Source organism: Meriones unguiculatus, chromosome 1, assembly GCF_030254825.1.
Source record: "Meriones unguiculatus strain TT.TT164.6M chromosome 1, Bangor_MerUng_6.1, whole genome shotgun sequence".
NCBI lineage: Eukaryota > Metazoa > Chordata > Mammalia > Rodentia > Muridae > Meriones > Meriones unguiculatus.
The window spans coordinates 58,399,104-58,423,674 of NC_083349.1; the positions used below are offsets into that span (position 1 = coordinate 58,399,104).

General features: G+C 46.3%; 1 protein-coding gene across 2 annotated transcripts in view; it reads left to right on the forward strand.

The window, feature by feature from the left end:
• Abcc2 (ATP binding cassette subfamily C member 2) overlaps positions 1-21,807 on the forward strand; it is a 54,009-nt gene extending 32,202 nt beyond the window's left edge. For both annotated transcript variants that reach the window (XM_060389951.1, XM_060389956.1), the window contains 13 exons: positions 976-1,102; positions 1,366-1,501; positions 2,483-2,702; positions 2,856-3,010; positions 5,238-5,393; positions 7,923-8,122; positions 9,610-9,736; positions 11,330-11,431; positions 12,125-12,268; positions 13,588-13,746; positions 15,287-15,453; positions 17,767-17,961; positions 18,515-21,807. In XM_060389951.1, the coding sequence (XP_060245934.1) occupies positions 976-1,102; positions 1,366-1,501; positions 2,483-2,702; positions 2,856-3,010; positions 5,238-5,393; positions 7,923-8,122; positions 9,610-9,736; positions 11,330-11,431; positions 12,125-12,268; positions 13,588-13,746; positions 15,287-15,453; positions 17,767-17,961; positions 18,515-18,644 (2,018 nt within the window). In that variant the 3' untranslated portion in view covers positions 18,645-21,807. The remainder of the gene's footprint in view (positions 1-975; positions 1,103-1,365; positions 1,502-2,482; positions 2,703-2,855; positions 3,011-5,237; positions 5,394-7,922; positions 8,123-9,609; positions 9,737-11,329; positions 11,432-12,124; positions 12,269-13,587; positions 13,747-15,286; positions 15,454-17,766; positions 17,962-18,514) is intronic.
• The last annotated feature ends 2,764 nt before the right edge of the window (positions 21,808-24,571 follow it).

Genomic DNA, 24,571 nt, shown 5'->3' on the forward strand with positions numbered 1-24,571 from the left:
CTCCTTAAGGCCTATTAGAGAGCGGTTGGTTACTGCTAAGGTATGTAAATCACTGCTTCACCTTAGGGTTATCATGCTCTGCTGGTCATTGCTGTGTTTTGTAGTCATCATAGCGGCTTAGGACTATCGGTTGCTCCCCCCCACCCCCCGGAAGCTTGCATGGTGCCTTCTGGCGTGGAAGCCAGTCCTCAGACAATTATCCTGGGACAGGGTTTTTAGACAACCCGCGAGGTCTCTTTAAGTGGCCACTTGACTAGCAGTTTTCATGCCTAACATGATTCTTGCCGTATGTTTACTGGTTTATGAGCTGTACTAGCTGAGGAGAGAGAGGTGGAAACAGGAAACAGGAAACCACTCCAAGGTGTTCAATAACCAAGATTCAGTCATTTTCAGAAGACCTTTGAGCTGTAAGTGTTGCTAACCTTGGTTGACTTCGGGCTTGGAAGAGTTGGGCTTTGCCACCCCACCCCAGCTCTCTCATCCATGGAGGAACAGAGTCTGGGGACCCTCACTTTACTGGTGCCATGCTTATTTTATACCTTATTTCATTTCATTTTCAGGTTCTTTCCATTTATAAAAGTATCTTGAATTGCCCGAACTTTAAAATTACTGTTTATAATTTGTAATACTCTTTTCAGTCGATTCTGCTAAGTCAGAACGAATGGTGACTGCTTCCCTATTCCTATAATCTCTAAAAGTTTTTTCTGCTCCAAAGGAATTTAGAAAGCTCTGGGGGTCTTCCTCTCCTTTTGACCGTTCTCTTCCGGTGGATAATTACCCTTTTCCTTCTCTATCCCTAGCATTACTCAATGAGACTTTGCACTAATCTCTGGTGTTTAGGGAGTTAGATACTCCAACCTGTGCATGCGTCAGCGCTCCCCTGATGGACAAGAGACAGGAGAGCGCTTCTCTGCTTTTTCAGGTTGTGATGAGTCCTGTGTTATTTCCTAACTTCTAACATGTCTGTCTCCTTAGTCAACGATGACAGCGAGGAAGAAGATGACGGCTGTGGGCTGATACCAACCATGGAGGAAATTCCTGAGGATGCAGCTTCGTTGACCATGAAAAGAGAAAACAGCCTTCGCCGAACACTGAGCCGCAGGTAGCCCGCGGTGGCAACTCTGCCTCCTTAGTTCCGCTTGGTCTTTCTTCTAGGTGGACTCTTCCCGAGACACTAGATCTCCCAAACACCCAGCTCTTCCTTTGTTTCCTGGAAGGACGGGGGAAGGGCCAGGCTGTGCCCGTGTACTAGCCCTCAGCTCTGAATACACTTTGGTGCCAGCAGAGTGACTGTGACAGCTGCTCCTGTGAAGACCTTTGGGAGCTGTCTACATGCTCAAGGGTGTTTTTACCTCTCTCCCTCAGCTCTAGGTCCAGTAGCAGGCATGTGAAGTCCCTCAAAAACTCCTTGAAAATTAAGAATGTGAACGCCTTGAAGAAAGAGGAGGAACTAGTGAAGGGGCAAAAACTAATTAAGAAGGAATTTGTGGAAAGCGGGAAGGTAAATGACACACGCACACACACGCACGCACACGCACAGCACTGCTGGAGGCCGTATGAGGCTTGGAATCTGAGACAAGTTAGAAATCAGTTGAAACTTAAAGGTGTATCTACTGGAACAACATGTGTATTTCTTTGCAAATATTCAGATGCATTGTTTAAGTGAAAGCAGAGACAAACTTTCTAGAGAATCCTGTCTCTATGAAGGATGGCTGTTTGAGTCTATTCCTGTGTGTGGAGATCAATGGGACTGCTTTGAAGTGCAGTTCTAGGAGCTAGGAAACACCAGTGTATTAGAGCCAGAGCCTACAACTCACACTAAGGAAACTTAAAACCACAAAGTTCAAGGTCTTAGTACCTTCCGGCCCCTCCAACCCAACTTTTTGTATTTTTTTCATCACATATAAATGCTTCTTAATAACCCATCAGTTATTTAGCTTGAGCCATACTTAGCACTGACATAGTATCCTAGCCACGTGAAGAAATGCTGATTACAGGCTATTACACTTTGTAACCCACTTCTCCAGGGGACATCACTCCCTGACTCAGTCAAAACATCATGACCAAAAGCAACTAGGGGAGGAAAGGGTTTATTTTATCTTACACTTCCAGGTAGCAATCCATCATCTAGGGAAATCAAGGCAGGAACTCAAGCAGAAGCCATGGGGGAGTGCTGCTCACTGGCTTGCTCTTTTCAAGGCTTGCTCAGCCTGCTTTCTTACAGCACCCAGGACCACCAGCCCAGGGATGGCAGCTCCCACAGTAACCTGAGCCCTCCCATGTCAATCATCAATTTAAAAAACACGCCACAGGCTTTTCAGCAGGCTAATCTGGTGGGGGCATTTTTTTTTTTCAACTGAGGTTCCCTCTTCCTTTTTGTCAAGCTGACAGAAAACTAGCCAGCGCAGTCTTCCTTAAAGTTAAGTTTCTGTAATTCCTTGCCCAAAGCCCTCAGGGATAATGTTGATGGGGTTTTTTGTAGGTAAAGTTCTCCATCTACCTGAAATATCTACAAGCAATAGGATGGTGGTCGATATTCTTCATCATCTTGATCTATGCATTGAATTTTGTCGCTTATATTGGCTCTAACCTCTGGCTGAGCGCTTGGACCAGAGACGCTGAAAAGTACAACAGCACCAACTATCCACCTTCTCAGAGAGACACAAGGATCGGAGTCTTTGGCGCTCTGGGAGTAATACAAGGTATGTCTGATGGCTAGGATAGACATCTTTACGGACTCTGTCTGGACCGTGTACATGGCCTACAACTTAGGGAAGCATTTGCTGTTGTGTCCCAGGCCCAGACCTTCAGGAGTCTGTGTGCATGGTCTTGACAATACTGATTCTTTTTTCTAGGCCTACTTTTGTTTATAGCAAGTATATGGAGTGTGTATGGCTGCAACCACGCATCAAAAACCTTGCACAGTCAACTGCTGAGCAACATCCTTCGAGCACCCATGAGTTTTTTTGACACAACTCCCACAGGCCGGATTGTGAACAGATTTGCTGGCGTGAGTATCTCAGCACCCCAGGGTGCTTACACGCTGAGCATCTTCCTAGTTTTGAGGAATGCCAGTGCTCACCTGACCCAGCTCTGTGGTTGGGGTCTTTTGTCCACTCGGCATGCAAATATCTCTGAGGTTCTTCCCATAAAGTCTCAGGACTCCTGGGGATGACATATCTGGCTTTCAGAAGCTCAGCGTCTAGGGAAGGAGAAAATCATAGACAAGAAGGACTGTGGTTCGGTTAAAAACAGCAATGGCATGTATGGGGGTGTTATGAATGACAGAAAAAGTACTAGCTCAGACCACATGGCAAGGATGGGAACTGTCAGGAAAGGTGAGTTAAATCATTACAGTGAGGACTGTAGTGGGGAGAGGGGTGGGTGGTAGAACTGGGGTGAGGAGGATTTTTCTACAGAAAAGGCAGACTTGATGCTCCTGACAGCTAATAACAGGGAGGACGGGATGACGCTATCCTTAACCTGTCTTCATTCCTAAGCTTCTGCCTTCCATGCTTTAGACGCCAACGAGGTAAGTGAATTCTGGATTGAGATATCAGCGTGGTAAGAGGTTCTCAAATACTGTTTTCATCTGCACAGATCCAGGGACCACAGGCATTTGGGCATTCATTTCCTACATTAGTTGAGTATTTTCAAGGAGTCTAGTACTATTAAATGTGAAGATGGCTTCCTTCCATGGACTAGACCTAATAATTCATTTGTTCCTCTAAGTGCACCTGAAATGAAAGTCTCAGGAATCGAGGCAGAAACCAGGCAATTCTGAATGATTCTGAAGCGCCGTCAGCAAAGCTTTTAGCTCTCTGCTTATGGAACAGGGGGCAAAAAACGTTTTATAAGATGTACAGATATCCCTAGACCACTATTTGCTTGATCTTGCATCAGATACATAATGGGTGGATCATAATCTACAGTCAGGATCTGAGGACACAGCCATTGCTTTGAAAGTATGCGGAGAACTGCTCCCTCTCTCCTCTTCCTGCATGTCACTGGAGAGACTGCTAGTTAGCCTAAAGGAAAGAGCACATACTTCGCGAGGAAGGTATTTCTCAGAGAATTTTGTAACCATTGCAGCGTTTCTTGTGTTGTTACATAGATGGCCCATCTCTTGGGAAAGGACACACAGATCTCTCTGTGAGCTACTTGGACTACAGTCAGATTTGCTGACATGGAAAAGAAAACTCATAATCTTATAGCAAGTTATGGTGCAGAGGTGGCTCAGGCCTATGAGGAAATTTGATATGGGGTCTTCTAGAAACAGTGACTGAGTCCTAAGAGAAGAGAGAGTAGAAGAAAAAAAAAGTTGGGAATCTATACTAGGTAAAGATCAAAGTAAAATTCGTAGAACTGACAGCTACTGAGGAGTTGGCTTTCCTGCCAGCCCTGGACGTGGTGACCATGTTTGCTGGTGTAGGGTGGGAGAGGGAACTAGGCTCAAAACTCTCCTGGAAACTGGTGTCCCTGGCCAAATCTGAGCAATTCCATAAATAATTTGGACTTGTTAGTACTCACATATAGAACTAATATATAGATAGAATGAATCCTCTAGGAAAGCTGGGCAAGAGCAACCCAAGATGTAAGATAGGCTTTCGGAGTGCGTTTCACGCCCTCCACCCATCTGTCCATGGACTCCGACAAACCAGGAGACACACTCAGTCCCCTTCTCCTTCCCCTTGAAACTCTGTGTTTGGCAGAGGAAACAACTTGCCAGGCTGTGATGGTTCCTTTAATAGAGGTGAGAGACAAAGCTTGCAGACCAGAGTTTTAAATAAATATATTGAATGCCTGCTATGTGCCAGGCTGTCTACTGGGTATTTAATCGAATTAGAACCTGTCAACTGAGTTGGTTTGGTTATGGAAGGATTTTTTTCAACGTCTCTAGTAGTTTACAATGTATGGTTTAATGAAGTTGATGAATGAGAGAGTGAAAAATCTACCAAATCTGCTGAAAAATCTAAAGATTACTACCACATATTTTTGGAAGAATTTGGAAAAGTAAAGAAATCACAGAAATTTGATTAATTTTTGGGGTAATCAGTATAATCTATAACAAATGGATAGCTTGAAGAGAGTAAATGACAAAGTCCTAAGGAACAAAACAAAACAAAACAAAACAAAACAACAACAACAAAACCCAAAAAAGATGCAGGTTAGAAACAGGAATATGAGCAGTGTCCTAGAAATCCATTGTTCACCTTCTCTCTTAATTGTATCCCTAGGATATTTCTAATGTGGATGACATGCTCCCTGTGAGTTTACGAAGCTGGGTCCTGTGCCTCTTTGGCATAATTAGCACTCTCGTTATGATCTGCATGGCCACCCCGGTCTTCGCTATCATTATCATTCCTCTCAGCATCATTTATATATCTGTTCAGGTAGGTCTGGAGAAGGCTGGGTCTCCCCTCCTCTCTGCTTTTGAAATCCCTGAGACTCTTCCTTTATGTCACCGTTGGTCACTCCTCTCCAGCATCCTTGATGTGCCCAGGAAAGCACAGGGACTATCCAGAGCTCAACTGCCATTATTAGTTAGTGTGTGGATTACAGCATATGTCACTCTAAACTGCCCTCCAGAGAGCTTAAGTAGGAAACATGTTTGCGTTCAAAACTATTTTGAGGGGTAGGAATATAGCTCAGTGGCAGAGTGCTTTGCCTGGCACTTAGAGGAAGAAGTGAGGGGGAAATGGGGAGGGAGATGGGGGGAGAGAGAGAGATTGAGATTACTCTGGGTACATTTTTATAGCTCCAGAAGGAGCCTCTTTCTCAGTTAGGGTTCTGTTGCTGCGATGAAGCACCATGATCAAAACAACTTGGAAAGGAAAGAGTTTATGTGCGCTTACAATTTTCAGGTCCCACCCCATCACTGAGGGAAGCCAGGGGTAGGAAATCAACAGGGCAGGAACCGGAGGTGGACACTGAGGCAGAGGCCATGGAGGATTCATGCTGGCTTGTTCCTCAGGGCTTGCTCTGCCTGTTTTCTTACACCATCTAGGACCACCTGCCCAGGAATGGTATAGCCACAGTACATGGGGCCCTTCTGCATCAATAATTAATCAAGGAAATGCCTTATGGAGACATTTTCTCAATTAAGACTCCCTCTTCCCAGATACGCCTAGGTTTGGGTCAAGATGACAAAACCCAACCAGCACATCCCCACAGAGGTTCGGTCCTTTCCGGGAGATCTTGTGGGGCCGGCTTCGTCTTTCATCTTTGAAAGGGCCCACTACTTGGGGATACCCTGTGAAGGGGCTACGGGATGTTGTTGTTATGAACACAATCTCAGTCGTTTGATTTCACCAATAAAGACTCACGAGCCAGATGCTGGGGTGAAAGCCTATTAGCTCAGAGAGGCAGCTCAAGAGTCCAGCCAATCTTCCTCCTCCAGTGTCCCAGAAGGAAAAAGAGACTCTCCTTCCCCACCATCTCAGAAAAACCCTCAAACTGAATGTCCCTCCCTTCTACTTCCTGTGCATCTCTCTATCTGTCCCCTGACTTCCCCTTACTCTCTATGTTTTTTTTCCTATGTTCACTCTCTGTCAACTGGTTGCGTGCTCTTGACCTAGAGTTGACTTTACTTAATCCTGTTTACAATACCCAGACAGAAAGCTCTTGGATTAAAGATGCGCCACATCACAACTAAAGACAGGTTTTTCAAGTAAACAGCACAATCTCGGGGTTCACAGTGTGATCAAATATCTTTGCCACAGGATGTTTCTAGTTTCTTTGACATGTCTGTGGGTGTTCAAGCTCAGCCTTACAATCTTCCCAGAAGACTGGAGTAAGTAGAAGGCTTCTCAGGCCCAAAATGAAAATTGGTGAGAAAAAAAGGAAGCCGTAAAGAGAATTCTTTCCTACAAGTTGCCTTTATTTTTAAAAATAAATTATTTTTATTTGGCGTGTGTGTATGTGTGTGTGTGTGTGCTTGTGTGCATTCATGTGTGCGGGCAAAGTATGGAGGTCAGATTATCAGCTTTGCAGAGTTAGTTTTCTTCTTTTTATGTGAGTTCTGGGAATCAAACTCTGCCTGTCAGGTCTTCTCAACAAGAGATGCTATCTGCTGAGCCATCTCTCCAGCCCCCAGTAACCATTGTGGCGAACTTAGAGGAGCTCTAGAGTATGGCTGTATGACCTCGCATCCAGTGTGGAGTCCTCCAGGCACACGTCCGTGTCCATAGGGGCCGTTTAACTGTTCATAGCAAATCTACAAGTTAGGCAGGATCATTTGAGGAAACTCTGAGACATGGTGTTTTCCCTTTGACTCTCACAAGCTCCAGTTTTTCCTTATACTGCAACAAATTCTTACAGGTTCCAGTAGCACCATAAGCCTATCCACCGTGCTTTTTGCCTATTACTTCGCCTACATTCTCTTACGACAAGTTTCAGTTTTTACACCCTCAACGTTCCGTGCATGTTCAGAACTGTCTCTGCCAGCATCCCATGGAGACACAGCTTCGGTCACTCCACTGGCCAATCTTCATTTTAACTCAAACTTCAGTGCTCGTTACTATCTTTGAGAGATTTATTTTATTTTATCTTCCGTGGAATGAAGATGTCCCTGACTGCAAAGCTCCTCCTGTTTAGAAACTCAAATCTCCAAGGCTGTAGTATAGTCTCTCGGCTTTGTCACTCTCCATCCCCCACCACTGCAGTCTTACTGTTTTCTTCCTTGTACCTTATCATTTTTTTCTAGCCAGACACAATATTTTAAGGCCCCTTCCTGTTCAGATGTGAACCATAGCAAACAGAAGAAGAACAACAGCCACAACAAGAAATAGAAGAACAACAAGAAGAAATAGAAAAAGAAATAGAAGAAGGGGGAGGAGGAAGAGAAGAGAGAGAAGGAAGAGAAGGAGGAGGCTGTATGCTTCATGACTGTATGACTAACTGGCTCTTGGTTTTGGGTCCAGGTGTTTTATGTGGCCACTTCCCGACAGCTGAGACGGTTGGACTCTGTCACCAAATCTCCGATCTACTCTCACTTCAGCGAGACTGTCTCAGGTCTGCCTGTTATCCGTGCCTTTGATCACCAGCAGCGATTTCTAACGTGTAATGAGAGTAGGGTCAACACCAACCAGAAATGTGTCTTCTCCTGGATTACCTCCAACAGGTGGGGACTCCTTAAGGATTTCCTCAAATGTCTGTTCCAGGGTTCTGCGTGTTTGATATTGGCGTGGGAGGGCAGGCACAGCCAGTGGTATAAAATTCATTCCGGCCACAGGCACACACATGTGTCATGCTATCTAAGTAGGAAGTAGAAGGTGTGAATTTCAGACTCAGAGACTGGCTCTCCATCCCAGGCCTGCATCGACCAAGCTAGGCAAATTGCCTTGACCTCTCTAAGACAATGTCAATGTCTCTGTTTTTCCATGGTTCGAACACAACATGTTTTACAGTTACAGTGAAAGTCATTTGACATTTGTGAGTATTTGGAAACTCAAGGACCACACAAGTGCTTGATAAATTGAGCATTATCTCTTTGGTTCCCTGAGACTTGAGATGGAACTCTCCATAGGCATGATATTCCTTTTAGGGTTACAAAAGAAGCAGAGGTTGGAGGGAGGAGAGTTAGGAATTTTGAAGTAAACGTGTTGATGACAAGAACGAAAAGGTCACTTGAGCAGACTTGGAATCATGTCTGAGCATGGCAAGCAGTTAGGTATGCCACGGAAAGAGAAACTGATTGGGGAGAGCAAAAATCTTCAGATGTTCAGGGCAGGCTGGTGGTGATCAGTGTTATTCGGAACATTGAGAGGTTCGAGTTCTTAGAGGCTTCCCAAGAGGGAAAAGGCATAGGAGTAGACCCCTCCAATCATTGTAGTACCTGCTAAGAATTACTGGCACGAATTTAATTAACTGTATCTTATTCGAGAAAGTTAACTGTTTTGGACTGATGTTGAACTATGTATTTCCTGCAAATCCTCATACATCCCGGTTTATCTCCCTGTAAACACCCCACGCCTACCTTGTTTCGACTCCCACTTTCTCAACCTCGAAAAAATCGTAAGGTAACATTGTGGTGAGGGCCGTTTGGCTCTATGTACGGATTCACGGTGCCATGCCTTCCTTGTGCTAACCGAAAGAAATCACCACTCACTTAAAATACAGATGCTTGTCAGGCTGGTGGAACATGCCTTTAATCCCAGCAGAGGCAAGCAGATCTCTGCAAGCTGGAGGCCAGCCTGGTCTACACAGCAAGCTCCAGGCCAGCCAAAGGCTGCAGAGTGAGACCCTGTCTCAAAGAAAAGAAAAAGAAAATGTAGATGCTGAACTTACATGTGGTCCTTGAATCAGAATCTCCTCCAAAAGGTCTAGGAATGTTTTGGATGAATTTGTATGTTATATGGTGAGCATTTGCCCTATGTAATTTTGGAGGTATTCCTTTACTTTAGGAGACTCTTCTAGAACCACTTATTTCCCTCAAAAATCAATTTAGTGGGTTATGGAAATGTTTAATATTTCTAAGTCAAAACGAGGTAGCTCCTAAGAGCACAGCGGACCAACTCAAGGCCTCTAAGGAAGTTCACCAGCCCCCAAGTCCTGCAGACAGGAGAGTAGAGGCTGACGACTCCTCTCCCTGCTTCTCTTTCTCCACAGGTGGCTTGCAATTCGTCTGGAGCTGGTTGGAAACTTGGTTGTCTTCTGTTCAGCCTTGCTTCTAGTTATTTACAAAAACTCCTTAACCGGGGACACTGTGGGTTTCGTGCTGTCCAATGCTCTCAACGTAAGTCTGAACACTGAAAGCCGGCTACGGCAATTAATCTTGAACTGAGTCTGAAGTAGACTGAGGCGCTTGTGCTTTTTATGATTTTCTGGTCCAGAAGGACTAGCAAGTCTGGTTCAAACCCTGGCTCCTTGCCCTCACCCACGAATACACTGCTTACTGTGTTTAAGGAGGCACCAGTGTCACCTGGCAAAATTGGCATAACTCTTATTGTGCTAATGACTTAAAAAGATAATTTTTATGTTTCCTCTTAATAGTTTCTTGGTCTTTTTGCCTCCTTCATTGGTTCTAGTCAACAAAGATTATACATTTCCTCGCCAGAATGTAGGAGTGATCAGAAAATCCTTTGGACAAACAACTCCTAAGCTTGCTTTTCTTATGTCACAGAACAAGTAAAACAAATTATAATAAAGACTCTGACAGAATCATATAATGAATCTCACTGTAGCACCCCAGCACAACTGGGGGATAAATGCTGACATTATTGCTCCCCAGCATCTGAGGCTACAGCTGGCATGACGCTGGCTATTTTGGACATTTGGCCATCTCGCTGGGCAGCTCTTCCAACTACTGTTCCAAAGGTTTGCTCCGCCATACAGTGCTGTACATAGCACTGTCTTTATTAGAAATTCGTGAGGTGCTGGAGGCAGAGGCAGGCAGATCTCTGTGAATTCCAGGTCAGCCTGGTCTAAACAGTGAGTTCCAGGACAGCCAGGGCTACACAGAGAAACCCTGTCTCAAAAACCAAAAACCAATAAATAGATAAAACAAATTAATGAGGCTCAAGGAGGTTTCTGAGAGGGACCCCCAAGAGTGTTCTCCGTAGTCACTTGGTTCTTTGTGCCAGTTCTTTATCCCCCAAGACAGTCAAGGCAGAGAAGGACACCACTTGAATAATACATGGTCCAAACAACACAGTCTTAGTCTCCATGTCCTGTCCTGCATTGTGTCTCGCTGTCATTCACTCCACAAAACCTCCTATGCACATGTGCAATGTCCTGACTCTTTTCCTGGAAAAGCTCACGTCTGGGTAATCCCAGTCCTGTAGACTGGCCCGCACCAGGGCAAATCTTTGGCTAGTGGCTGGACACGCTTGTGTGGTAGCAGGGAGGCATCTAGAGTTTGTTTGCGTGAAAGAGGACAAGGGCCCCACGGGTGCCTCACCTTGAAGGCTGAGTGAGGTCAGAGAGAAAAGGCAGCTGTTTTTGCAAGTCTGTTCATTCCCTGAGTCTTTTCTCACGGTATCCCCCGTTTGTAGGGTGCCGTTTAAAACAATTCCACAGGTAGCGCTAGGCTTGCAGGAAGGAGACCTGAACACTGGTACCGCTTCACCCAAAGCCCCTTCAGCCCGAGCCTCAGCCCTGAACTACTCAACATTCACAGCCATACAAAGACTGTTGCCCAGCCAATCAGCACTGCTCTTGTTTCTCAGCCAGGAGAATAAGAATTAAATAAGAATTTTCTTTTTGATATCATCACAATCCTGAATTTAAAGTCACTGCTCAGTTAACCTTGTGGTACAACTGATTGAGCTGATTCCTGAGCCCGAGGAGTGTGTGTGTGTGTTGGTGTAACTGTTTTTTTCTTCTATAGATCACACAAACCCTGAATTGGCTAGTGAGGATGACATCAGAAGCAGAAACCAACATTGTGGCTGTTGAGCGAATAAATGAATATATAAAAGTGGAAAATGAGGTGAGAATTACCTACTCAGAAGTAGGTCCATGAAATTCTTTTGAGAGGGCATCTTTATTTTTTTCTAGACAGAGTTTCTCTGTGTAGCCTTGCCTGTCCTGGACTCACTTTGTAAACCAGGTTGGCCTCAAACTCACAGGGATCCACCTGCCTCTGCCTCCCTGAGTGCTGGGATCACAGGCATGCACCACCATGCCAGGCTGGCATCTTTAATTTTTAAAAACAATCTTGTGAGGGTTCCTCATTTTCTTCTCAAGTCTCCCATACTCTGACCCAGAGAACTTAATTTCCTCAAACCTAAGACAAGGAAACTGTTTAATAAATGCTGATGTCCTTCTGGAAATCCATGGAGTAACCTTGTCACATAATTTTTTTTTTTTATTTTGTTGTTAAATAAAGTTAGAAACTCTCTGGAAGCAAAGAACCCAGTTCACTCAGTTATTGGGCCCTGCCACCCTTCTGTCATATGCCCTGAGTGCCACAACAACTGTTTCCTGAGCTGCTACTGTGCCCAGCACTTTTTGTTATTGTTGTTGTTTTCAAGACAGGGTTTTTCGGTAGAGCCTTGGCTGTCCCTTTGTAGCTCAGGGTGGCCTTGAACTCACAAAGCTCCACCTGCCTCTGCTGGGACTAAGAGCGTGCGCCATCACGCCTGGCTAGGGTCCAGAACTTCTTACCCTTTGCCCTTGGTAGGCACCCTGGGTGACGGAGAAGAGGCCTCCAGCAGACTGGCCCAGAAGAGGTGAGATCCAGTTCAACAACTATCAAGTACGGTATCGGCCCGAGCTGGATCTGGTCCTGAAAGGGATCACTTGCAACATCAAGAGCACAGAGAAGGTGGGTGATGCAGGCAGCCCTACTGTGAGTGCTTGTAGGCCGAGAAAAGCTGGGCACAGGAGGAGGCTGCGAGGGCCTCATCGTCTGGGTGCAGGGAAAGGGTTAGCATTGGATTCCTGTGCAGGGAATCCAACCAGAGGGCAGGATCCTGCCCGTTCCAGGGGCTCGTTGCCTGTGAGGGTATAAAGTGTGGCAAAGAATTCAGGAAAGAACTGAGAGACCAGCAGGCCTGGAGGAGGAGGGACTGTGGAGGATATAGTATAGACGGTTGTCCCTAAGAAGGAAACATCCAAGCGTTTTTCTGAGCCTGTGAGGCTGAGCACCCTCCTACAGAGCTCTTGTTCTCCAAAGTTCTGGGAACAATTCGGGAAAATCAATCCATCAACCAACCAGTCTAGGCAAGGGGGCTGAGGGCTTATTTCTCACCTGATAAACCTCTCCTTCTTTCTACTGAAAAACAAAACAAACAAATGACTTAGTTCTCCCTTCGGAAGTGCATGTACTAAGATTCGAGCCTGGCCCCTGAGCAAGGATGGCTACGAAGATTGGGGAGGTGCTCCATAGATTTGAACTACAGGCAGCCAGGGAATGCCGGGAGTGGGAGAAGCAGGGGTCCTCAGGGACCAGCACACCAGATGGTCATCCCTGAAAACATACTTACCTCATACAGACCAAGCAAGTTATCTGGGAATATATGTGTGCGTGTCCAAATGCATATGGACATAGATATGTATGTACCGATTAGTGTAAGAGAGGCAACGGATTTGAAAGAGAGCAAGGAAGGGAGGGGTTTGGGGGAAAGAAAGGGAAAGGAGAAAATATAATTGTATCATAACCGCAAAAAATCAGAGCAGTGATAGAAACGAATGAGTGCATTTTCATTTGTGCTGTGAGTGTGCACGCTCTTGTACAGGCGTGAAGGACAGAAAGCAGCCGTTGGCTCAGGTCATCTGGCTTAGCAGCAAATGCCTTTACCTACCGGGTCGGCCCTTAGGTCCTTTATCTCTGCTTTTTAATAATAATAATAATAATAAAAAGACAAGCTGTAACTGCCAAGATTAACTGTAACAGCAGCAGCTGTTTGCATCTGTCTGCATCGGCCAGTCCCTGCTCCCAGCACACAGCTGAGGAGGGCACACGGGAGAGCCATTTTCTCCCTGACATCTGGGACATTCCCCCCCGCCTCGCTAAAACTAAAAGCCATGTTACATGTTTGGTAGGAGGTACTTTTCATTACCTGCAGTTGTGAATGTACAGGCTGAATCTGGATTCTGGGAGAAGTGCATGCCGAACTAGGCGTAAACGAACTGTCTTCACAGATCGGCGTGGTGGGCAGGACCGGAGCCGGGAAGTCATCCCTCACAAACTGCCTCTTCAGGATCTTAGAGTCTGCCGGCGGCCAGATCCTCATCGATGGAATAGACATCGCTTCCATTGGGCTGCACGACCTTCGAGGGAAACTCACCATCATCCCCCAGGTTGGCTCTGGAACACTCAATTAAACATGCAGCTTCTGCCGTTGTAGCGGTTTCCTTTTGTGTGTTTGCCATTGTCCCTGCTAAGAAACAGCTTGCGGGAGGATGGGTTAGGTTGGCTCACAGTTCAGGAGGGCCACAGTCCCCGGCGGTGGGAAGGCGTCTGCCCTCACCGAGCAGAGACGGGTGATGGCGAAGCTGTCTTTCCTTTCTCCCCAGCTGAAGGCCCAACCTGGTGGGGTCTCTTCTGACCTCAGCTTACCCGGTCTGGATAGTCCCTCCCAAGCATGCCCAGGGGGCTGTCTCCCCGACTCCGGTTCCGAATTTTGTGTGTAACGTGTGGCTGCTAGAAGTGCCCGGTAGGTGGCAGCAACATGACAGCAGTCAAATAGAGCAGATGATTATTTGGCGTTCCTCTAGCCCACCGCGGTTTGCTGAGACCTTTGTAATTAGCAGTAGCAATTTTGCTGCTGAAGCTTGAAGCCATTAAGCATTATACTCCCCATTTGATGTGGCTAAAAGCTAGAGGAGGGAATTTGCTGCGGGTTCTTGCCAGCAAGCGGAACGGTTATCCTATCAGCAAGAAAGACCTCCCTTTGGCTTGCTCCATGGACCCTGCCAAGTAAGGGTGGCAATGCAGGCCTCTCCGCTCTCAGGGGGTAGAGGCCGTTGCTCCCCTCTGCACTGTGGCCAGGCATCTGCGGCCAGCCTTGTCTGTTTGATGTTACTTAGTACACATGTCACCTGAAGGCCTCTTCTACCACTGTCCACCTTATTCTCCCGGGACGGCCTCTCGGGGACCCTGGGGCACGCTGCTTTCGTGGTTGCAAGACTTTTTTATTTTATATATGTTATGATTACGTTGCCTGTATGTATGTAAGTGTGCTGCATCGGGACCTGCTTGTCACAGAGTCCAGACGGGAGTGGAGGGCAGCTGTGAGCTGCCGCGTGGATACTGGGGACCGAATCTAGGTTCTCTGCGAGAGTAACACACGCTTTTAACCACCTCTCCCTCTTCTGGGGAGTTTTCTTTCTTTTTTGGCGAGGCTAGTGGTCCGTTACTGCAGACATCCCCTAGTCTCGGCTCCTCTCTCTCTCCCAGTGCTGAGCACGTAGGCTCGCGGGGCCACGCTCTATTTTCTGTTGGATGTTTCCTTAGTTTAGTGCGTTCTTTTCTCTGGCCTCGTCAAAATGTAAGATCTGAGATGCCTGCACTGTCTCTTTTTCTACCCTCTCTTAGTCTCTCCAGCTCTAAGCCAGGAGGTGTTGTGTCAAGGAAGGGATATTCTTTTCATCTTCTAAAGAGACTGGGCAGCAAATCTGGATGCCTACACGTAGATCCCAGGATGGAGCAGAGCCAGGGGGAACCAAGGACTCCTCTTAGCCCTGGGCTTCACCGCCCCTGCAGACACTCTGGGCCTTCAGAGGCTCCATCGGAAGCCGGCTTCCTGCCTGGAGTTCCTCTCAGGCCACTCCTCCCCACTCTCTCAGTAATGCCATTGCTGATATTACTCCTGACAGCCCCCCACTCTCTGACTCGCAGGACCCCATCCTGTTCTCCGGGAGTCTGAGGATGAATCTAGATCCTTTCAACAAATACTCAGATGAGGAGATCTGGAAGGCTCTGGAATTGGCTCATCTCAAATCCTTCGTGTCTGGCCTGCCGCTTGGTTTGGACCATGAAGTGTCAGAAGGCGGCGACAACCTGAGGTAATGTCTTGTAAACTACTTCTTCCACAGGCCGAGGGTGTGAGGAAACTGTCCTTTGTGTTCCTGCACTGAATACTGCCTGGCATTATGGAGTTTACACTGTATGGGTCCAATCCCTAATGTGTAAAAATAGGATAAAAATGAGCATAAAGGGGCTTAAGGCATACTTGGAGAATCTTTTTGTTAAACGTGCCCTTTGTGTGGCATTGCATCACATGACCTTACAAAGGCTACCGTCATGGAGAATCCTAGAAGGTGAGTCTCAACAAGCCTCAGAAGCAACAGCCAGATCTCTGGTCCACCCTGATCTCTTTGCTACGAAGCACAGACTGGACATGAGGACATGGAAACCACCAATCTAAAGGGGCGTGGGTGAGATTTACTGCCTGAAAAGCTCTTGGGCACTGCAGAGACATCTTAAATTGAGATGGTGACTCTGAGTTTATAGTCCTAACCTTGATATATGTGTATTTCCTCTATCCTGACGCTTCAGGATATGTATGTCCATTGATGTGTGGTTCTGGCATTCTCTCTATGAGAGTTTGGGCCCCCCATTCACAGACTGAAGCTGAGCCCTTAGACAAGGCCTCCTGCTCATGGACAGCTCTTGCTGCTGACCAGGTACCTCAGTAGTGGGAGGCAGAGCACAAGGCCAGTAGCAGTTAAAGTTCAGGAAGCAGAAACTCAGTAGCTCCAGACAATGGTCTGGAAGCTCTGAATAAACCCAGGGAGCTTCGTGTAAGCACAGAAACCGCAGACCCTAGGCCTTCCAGTCTGAACCTGTATTTTATCAAGATTCCCAGGGGCTTGTGTGTGTGCTGTAACATGAGAAGCTCAGAACGCTGTCTCCCAACCAGACTGAGGGTCTCACCCAGGCAACTTAAGTTGGGGTGCCGAGACTGTACCCCAGAGCAGTTGAACCCAGGCCTAAGGCAGCTTCTCCCAGGGGGCACGCCTTGGTTGCTTTCCCTTGGCAACAGATACAGGGGCCAGTTACGTAGCTATTTAGCCTGACGTGAAAGACCACTCAAACACACAGCTGGTAAATACGTCTTCACACCTATGTGCCGGGCGCTGGAGGCGCAGAGGCGAGCCGCACGAGCACCACCCCGGACTTCCAAGCACGGGAAACAGTGGGAGGGACAGGCCTGGGGGACATGGCAGCACTGGCACTGCAGAGGCGCACGGGGAGCATGCAGCAGGATGTGGCGGTGGCATGCCTTCTCTTGTCCACGCTGGGAGGCTCTTCGCTCTGTTACTTGGGCCTTTACGTCAGCCCTGTGTTTCATACTTGGTTTGGGGGATTAGAACCTGCATGTATTAGGGGAGGGCTGTGTAAATGATGGGTAGATGAGTGTGAGAGAGCAGCCAAGAGCTGAAGTGGCACCTGTTATTCTAAAGTGGAGTTGATCCGGGCAGAAACTTGCTGCCAGTTAAGTTAATGACCCTGAGTGTGCCTGAGCTTACACTACAGACAAATACTGGACGTTCATCTTGGGTGGCTTCTCCAACTGCAGAAATTTCTTACAGAGAATTACAGAACATTAGTCTGGCTACCCCTGTTTATTACGATCCCTAATGACCACAGCAGGGGAGAGTAATCAGCAAATTCCCAAATTTTTCCTCCACATCATTTCCCAAAGCTCCTTTTTGTGAGAAAGAGGTCCAGCCTTCATTACAGGCTCTTACCAAATTAAAGCTATTTGCATTTTACAAGTATGTTTGAATTCCACATCCATTGCATCTCTCACCAAGACATCAAGCTCATTAGATAGCTTTGTCTCTAATTGAGGCAGAAAGCCTTGAACAAATAATTAGCCTGCGACTGGAATTACACATTAAAATAACGAATGCATTTACCAAGGCCACAAAGAGATGCCACCGGGGCATCCTTCTGCAGGGCCACCCTATGCCCCGTGGAGTCAGGTCACACACTGCGGTAGTGAACTTGGGGATGTTTGTGTTGGTTTGGAATCGTCTCTCTCACTGCGGCCAAAGGCAAAGCACTGTTTCTGGGCCGACGTTTTTCAAACTTGCTTTGACATGAAAAGTATCCGGAGTGCTTATTAAAAACGTACGGCTCTAGGCTGTTCCCTGGTGGGTGTAAAGGGAGACCCAGAAAACAAACTTTGTTATCAAGTATCTCTGGTAAGTCTTCCTACTGAGGAAGTTTGAAAGACATCGCCTGTGACAGTGGCCAGTGGGAGACTTTGAAGTAGTTTTGGAAGTAGGAGCTGGATCATGAAATTGACCCATGCCACAGCTGTCCCCTGGTCTTTGGGGCTTACGTGTGACTTTTTGTGTTGGCTGCAGCATAGGGCAGAGGCAGCTCCTATGCCTGGGCAGGGCTGTGCTTCGGAAGTCCAAGATCCTGGTCTTGGATGAGGCCACAGCCGCGGTGGACCTGGGGACGGACAGTCTCATTCAGACGACCATCCGGAGCGAGTTCTCCCAATGCACAGTCATCACCATTGCCCACAGGCTGCACACCATCATGGACAGTGACAAGTGAGTGTGTGAGGGGGACATCATCATGGCCCACAGTGACAAGTGAGTGAGGGGCAGAGCGACAGTTACAGTGCCAGCCAGAAGCCCAGAGGCGCTTCACAGCAGGAGGCTTGACAATGTCATTTGGAACCCTGAGGCCTTACAGTTTGAATACATTTAGCCACGACTGTACATCAAACTAATAAAAGCTAATGGGAAAAAGGTTAAAATAAGAAACTGTCTTTGCTGAGTATGGGAAGATGGAAGCCTAGTCTTACACGTGGCAGAAATGGACATAGACCTTCCCAACTGCCACAGCCTCAGCTGTTCCTAGGGTGGCGCAACTGTTTGGAGAGGAAGGAGCTCCCTTTAATCCAAGCATCCCTCAGCAACAAGTACTTTGCAGCAAACACCGCGTCTTCCACTCCCGCAGTAGACATCACAGCAGGTGCTCCCTGTCGAGGTTCATTCCTTGCTACTGTTCTGTTGGCTACAGCTTAGTCCCGCTGGTTTTCCAGGAAGGGGAATCTCTGGCACGCTATTTTCTAAAGCTTTCCTTTTCTCTTTATTTCAGGATAATGGTCCTGGACAATGGGAAGATTGTAGAGTACGGCAGTCCTGAAGAACTGTTGTCCAACTCGGGTCCCTTTTACCTTATGGCCAAGGAAGCTGGCATTGAAAATGTCAACAACACGGAACTGTAGCAGCTGGTTCCATGGCTAGAGGGCTAGGAGAATATTTTTATTTACTTTTGTTGTTTTTTTTGTGTGTGTGTGACTATGTCACAGATGCAGAGATACATATTTTGTGGCTGTTGCTCAGGTTGGCCTCAGACCGGCTAGGCTCAAGCAATCTCCGGTCTCAGCAATGTAAAGATATACTCTAAAAGAGGATCATAAAGAAATATTTAAATAAACAGTATCAGGTACCTTAGAAAATTCTCAACTGATAGTTCGGTTGTTAGAGTGCTTGACTCAAAAGCGTGAGGACCTGAGTTTGATCCCCAGAACCCATTGTTTTCTCTAAAGTGGGCATGGGGGCCTGTGATTATAATTCTACTGCTGGAGAGCCAGACACAGTCACACCTGGGGCTTGCTAACCGGTCCACAGGGCCTGCTCGGAAAATTCCAGGTCAGGAAGAGACTCTTCTCAACAACAATAAAAAAGCAAGGTGGACAGAGCCAAAGGAACAACAGGACATTGACCTTTGGCCTCAGCACGTGCATACACGCCTCAAAAAGAACCCTGACCGCCCTGCCTTGTTCATGGTTGCTTGCTACCCCCCATTCCCAGAAATAACCGTTACCCTGAATTTCCCAGTCCTTTTGCCTGTCGTCTTAGGGTTTACCACCTTTGTGCGTTCAGGCTGTGCATGCTGTTCTGTCTGATGTAAACGGATCCTGTGGCTCTGCCTTTGTTCAGCAATACATTGGCAATGTGCCTACACTGTTGTGCGTGGCGAGGGGCGCCCGCTTTCACTGCACTCTGGTAGCGCGGCTTTGCGCGAGCAGATCCTACTTCATCTGTTGACATGTCAGAGCACTGGGTCTCAGCATTCACGTTCTGGACATCCTGGCATACTGTGTTTGCTTCTCCGTAGTTTGGAAATGGGGGTGTGAACAGTTCGCGCTTTCATTCTGAGCAGTTCCCGTTTTAGCAACGAGTACGCTAAGGTCTCGTTTCGGCTTCACTGTGTATGTCTCCAGCTCCTGTGGAGGGCCAATACCTTTTTTGTGTATTTCTGGGGCATTTGAATTTATCATATAGTTCTTAAAATGTTGTTATCTCATAGTTTCAGTCTCTGGGTTTTTTTTTTTTCCTCATCTATTGGTTTTTAATGCTTATTTTTACCTGTTGATTTATTTTTAATTTAAAAATTTTTAAGTTTAATATAACGATTTATTTTTAATCTTAAAAAGATGTATTTATTTTTATTTTGTTGTGTGCATGTTTTGCCCGCATGTGTGAATGTGTACTGTATGCAGCAGAAGTCGGAAGAGGGCTTTGGGTCTCCCTGGAACTGAAGTTACAGACAGTTAGGAGCCATCCTGTGGGTGCTGGAGTCGAACCTGATCCTCTGCAAGAACAAGTGTTCTCAACCTTGGTGCCACTTTTCCAGCACCCTCACCTGTTGTTTACTTGTAGTGTCTGATGGCCTTGTATGTTGCCTCAGTTTTGCTATGAGCTTCTTATCTCCCTTGCAATTTGATCTGGGAATATTCTTTGAGGTTGGAGTTAAGTCCGAATTCTTCCTAAGAGAAAATTTGAAGGCTTCTGCCAGCTACCTGGGCTATCACCCAGACCTCTGGGGACTAACTGCTCCACCAAGAGTCCAAACCAAGGAGTCCAGGCAGCTTCAGAGCACAGCCATATGTAAGACATGGTTTGTGATTTTCAAGTCTCAGGGAGAATCCTTGCCTAAAAAAGAGGGTGGAGACGGACATGGGTTTTTGTAGCTGTTGTTGACCTCTGAATTCTGCGTTCCCCATTTACCCGGCCATTTCAAAAACAGCTGTTTCAGGAATTGAGTTTGTCAGAGGAGCCTGTGAGAATTTATCTTGGCTTTTGTCTCTTAGCTGGTGTCCTGTGTTATCGACAGGGGTAGACTTTAAGCTTTCAGGGTTTGGGGGCCTGCCTGCCTTTGCCCCAACCTCACGGCCCCTTTTAGTATTGGGATGGAGGATTGTTGTATTCTTCCAGTTGAGGATGCAATTATGAAGACCCCCATCTATCCAGCACCTGATGCTTAGTGGGGTTCTCAAAGGAGAGTAGCCAGGGTCTCCTTTGCCCTGGGGGTGACCAGTTGCATTTGTTATCCAAATCGTAGCTCTCCCATGTCCTCCAAAATCTGTGCAGATTAGAAAACTGTGGACAGGTTTCCAGCACATGAATGGTGATCAGCAAAGCTGTGTAGATCTCAAATTGTTGGCTTAAGAAAGAACACCCTTCCCTGACTCTATAAATCGGCTACATTGTAAATAGTTCATAATTAGTAGCTAGTTTCCAAAGCTAGCTTCTGGAAATGTAGTTCCTACAGCTACAGATTAATATATGTAGATTAAAGATTCTCTCAACCGCAAAAATACCCATTGTGTTTTGTACCACTGAAAGAACAATTCAACTTGGAGTGCCTGGCATGAGATACCTCCTGAGGTTTTTTTGTGGCAAGGGATGGCATTTGAGGATTGATTAATGTAGCACTGCGCCTCTAACACTCTGTCAGAACTAAGTTGTGCCCTTTCTCTCTGCTGCTCATTTGTTCTTTTTGCTTGTTTCCCCGTTCTTTATTGACTCCTTTCTCCACTATCATCACCACCATACTCTTATCTCTTTTCCTTAGCTCGATTTCTTTTTCACTATCAGATAATCAATTTTTTTTATTTTTTTATCAGTTACATTTTATTAACTCTGTATCCCAGCCGTGTCATCAATTTTTATTATTGGTTTTACCTCATCAGTGGAGTTTTAAGTAACGGAACTTTCTTGTTCTGTAAATTTTGAAAAAAAAAATCCTTATTTTCTTCTTAAACACATTCTGAATCCATACAACTTTCCAGTTTGATTCTTAAAACAAGTCCCTAGGCACACAGCATTGGAGAAGCAAGGGGAACTTTGGAAACCAGAGGGGCATTTAAGACTGCTGAGAGCTAGCTGCCGACACTGAGTGTGCGCTAGAATAAGCAGTGAGGAGGAAAGAGGCGAGCCCAGCCAGCTTCCCCATTCACTTCCCAAACTAAACCAGCACAGGGCTGACCCTTGTGTTCTTATCACTGGAGAACTTGGAGTAACAGCCAGTTCTGTTTATTGAACATTTATTAATTGTCTAACATTTTAAAGTAAATATAAATAAAACTTTCTTTAAATAAACATTCACTTCTGTTGTGTTATCAGTTAATATCCCTCACGTGTTTTATTTCAGCAAATCAATTTCTGGGACAATTTTAGATAAGTACTGAGGACTAGAACGCCTCCCCCAAAATGCCACCCTTATCTTCAGTGATCTTTTGGCCTCTTCCTGGCCTTGCTGATTCTTCTGAAATCAGAAATCATTGTGTTTTAGAATACAGATGCCTAGGTCATTATTAAGCGCCATGTTGGGTGCCAAATGCAGAGATAATTTATATTTTGGGTCAGCCTTTTCTAACCACCTGCTCTAGCTCCTAAATAAATGACACAGAGACTTATTAAATGTATTTACAAGCTTTAGGCTCAATAACTGGGCAGATATGCATTTATACCATTCATTTATGCTAGCCTTGCTATTTCCCAGCCATGTGCTCTGACTTATTGCCATATTGGTCCTGTCTGAGCTGTTCCTGCTACATCAGATCAGTTCCTCATGGCAACATCCTCTCTTTCTGATTCTTCTTCTTCTTCTTCCTCCTCTCCCCCAACTCTTGGTACTTACCTGAGACCCCAAGACCAGGAAGCAAAGTCCTTCCTACCTAGCTCTGTCTAGAATTGGCTGTCCAGTTTCTTCCTAAAGCAATCAGAGATAATTGGGAAGCAAAGTTTACACAACATTGGTCATTGTATGTGACAATGCCATCCTCTGGACTGTTCCCAGATCTCTAGGGCCCAGAATTCAGCATTTGAATACACAAAGCACCAGACCAATCCCCAATAAGCAATCACCTTTCACTTTTGAAGCTGGCCTTTCTGCCTCTGCTTTGTAAAGTTGAGGCCAGGCATTACAAATCCTGTTTGTTTGAATTTATTTTTACCTTTTTTTTTTTTTTTTTTTTTTTTTTTAATTTACATCTCAAGGGTGCCTCCTCCCTCCTCCCCTCCCAGTCTCTTCCCCTCTCCCCAGTCAACCTTCCCCATCACATTAAGTCAAATCAGGACTGGGCACATCTTCATCCCCCGAGGCCAGGCAGGGCAGCCCCGTTTTGTTTGTTTTTATTTGCATCACATCCTACCCCCGTGAGTAGGTATCTACTATCAGGAGCTGCTGTAGAGAGACCTAGGGGAGGTGAGCCTCTGGCCCTGCTTCTTCCTCGTGTCACTCAGCAGTGTCTGCTGCAACAGTTGAGATGAGCAGCAACACAATCACGGAAGCAATTCTTTGTGTCCTTCAGCCACGCCCACACCAGATGAGCAATTCCCCTTCCTCACAGGCAGCAGTCGATACAAAGTGACCACACGGATAATCCTGCACAAACAGGAGCAGCAGGCATACCAACCAGATCTAATTGTTTTGTAGGCTCAGCGTGGGCGCTTTTGGAAATATCCGAAGAACTGTATTCCACTTAGGCACTAGGACGAGAACTTGTTTAATCACAAAGATAGACTAATCAGACCTCGATGTGGCATTTAGCAAGCAGTCTACAAAGGCATGTGCTTAAACTGACACTGCTTAGATTTACATAGCAAAGACCATACTCTACTTTCAAGTGTGGGTTAGGCTTCCATATAGACTCTCCATTAGCAATAGGCAATTCCACTGGCCTGCTCTCAGGGACCAAGCAGCTGCTTAGGTAGTGACCTGCCACGGCTGGCGCCAGGTGCAGTGAATAAAATGACCCACCCACCACCCAGCATTCTCTCTGTTCTTAACAGTCCCTCTCACTTTGCATACCCTCTTTCTCTCTCTCTATTCTCCCCCCCCCCCCCGTGTGTACCTCTTTTCCAAACCTCCATTCCCCCTCTCTCTCGGTGCATACCGTTTTCTCTCCCTTCATTCCCCCTCTCTGCCTTCATGGCTCTACTCCTCATCTGTTTGTCTGTCTACATGTCCACTTTCCTGCCTGTATCTCTTACTCAGGTCCACCTCCTCCCCCCCCCCCCGCAATAAACCTCTTTTTTTTAATTTTTTTTTTATTAATTACACTTTATCCCCCCTGTAGCTCTCTCCCTCCTCCCCTACCAATCCCTCCTTTCCTCCTTCTCCACACATGCCCCTCCCCAGGTCCACTGATAAGGGAGGTCCTCCTCCCCTTCCTTCTGATCCTATTCTATTAGGTCTCATCAAAAGTGGCTGCATTGTCTTCCTCTGTGGCCTGGTAAGGCTGCTCCCCACTCAGGGGGAGGTGATCAAAGAGCAGGCCAATCAGTTCATATCAGAGACAGTCCATGTTCCCATTACTATGGAACCACTTGGAGACTGAACTGCCATGGGCTACATCTGTGCAGGGTTCTAGGTTATCTCCACGCATGGTACTTGTTTGGAGTATTAGTCTTAGGGAAACCTCTGTGCTCAGATTTTTTGGTTCTGTTGCTCTCCTTGTGGACCTCCTGTCCTCTCCAAATCTTACTATTTCCCACTTCTTTCATAAGATTCCCTGCACTCTGCCCAAAGGTTGGCCATAAGTCTCAGCATCTGCTTTGACAGTCTGCAGGGCAGAGCCTTTCAGAGGTCCTCTGTGGCAGCCTCCTAACTTGTTCCCTGTTTTCTCCTTCTTCTGATGCCCATCCTCTTTGCCTTTCTGGATGGGGATTGAGCATTTTAGCCAGTCCTCTGTCTTGATTAGTTTCTTTAGGTGTACAGATTTTAGTAGGTTTATCCTATATTATATGTCTATATGAGTGAGTATATACCATATGTGTTTTTCTGCTTCTGGGATAGCTCACTCAGGATGATCTTTTCCAGTTCCCACCATTTACCTGCAAATTTCATGATTTCCTTGTT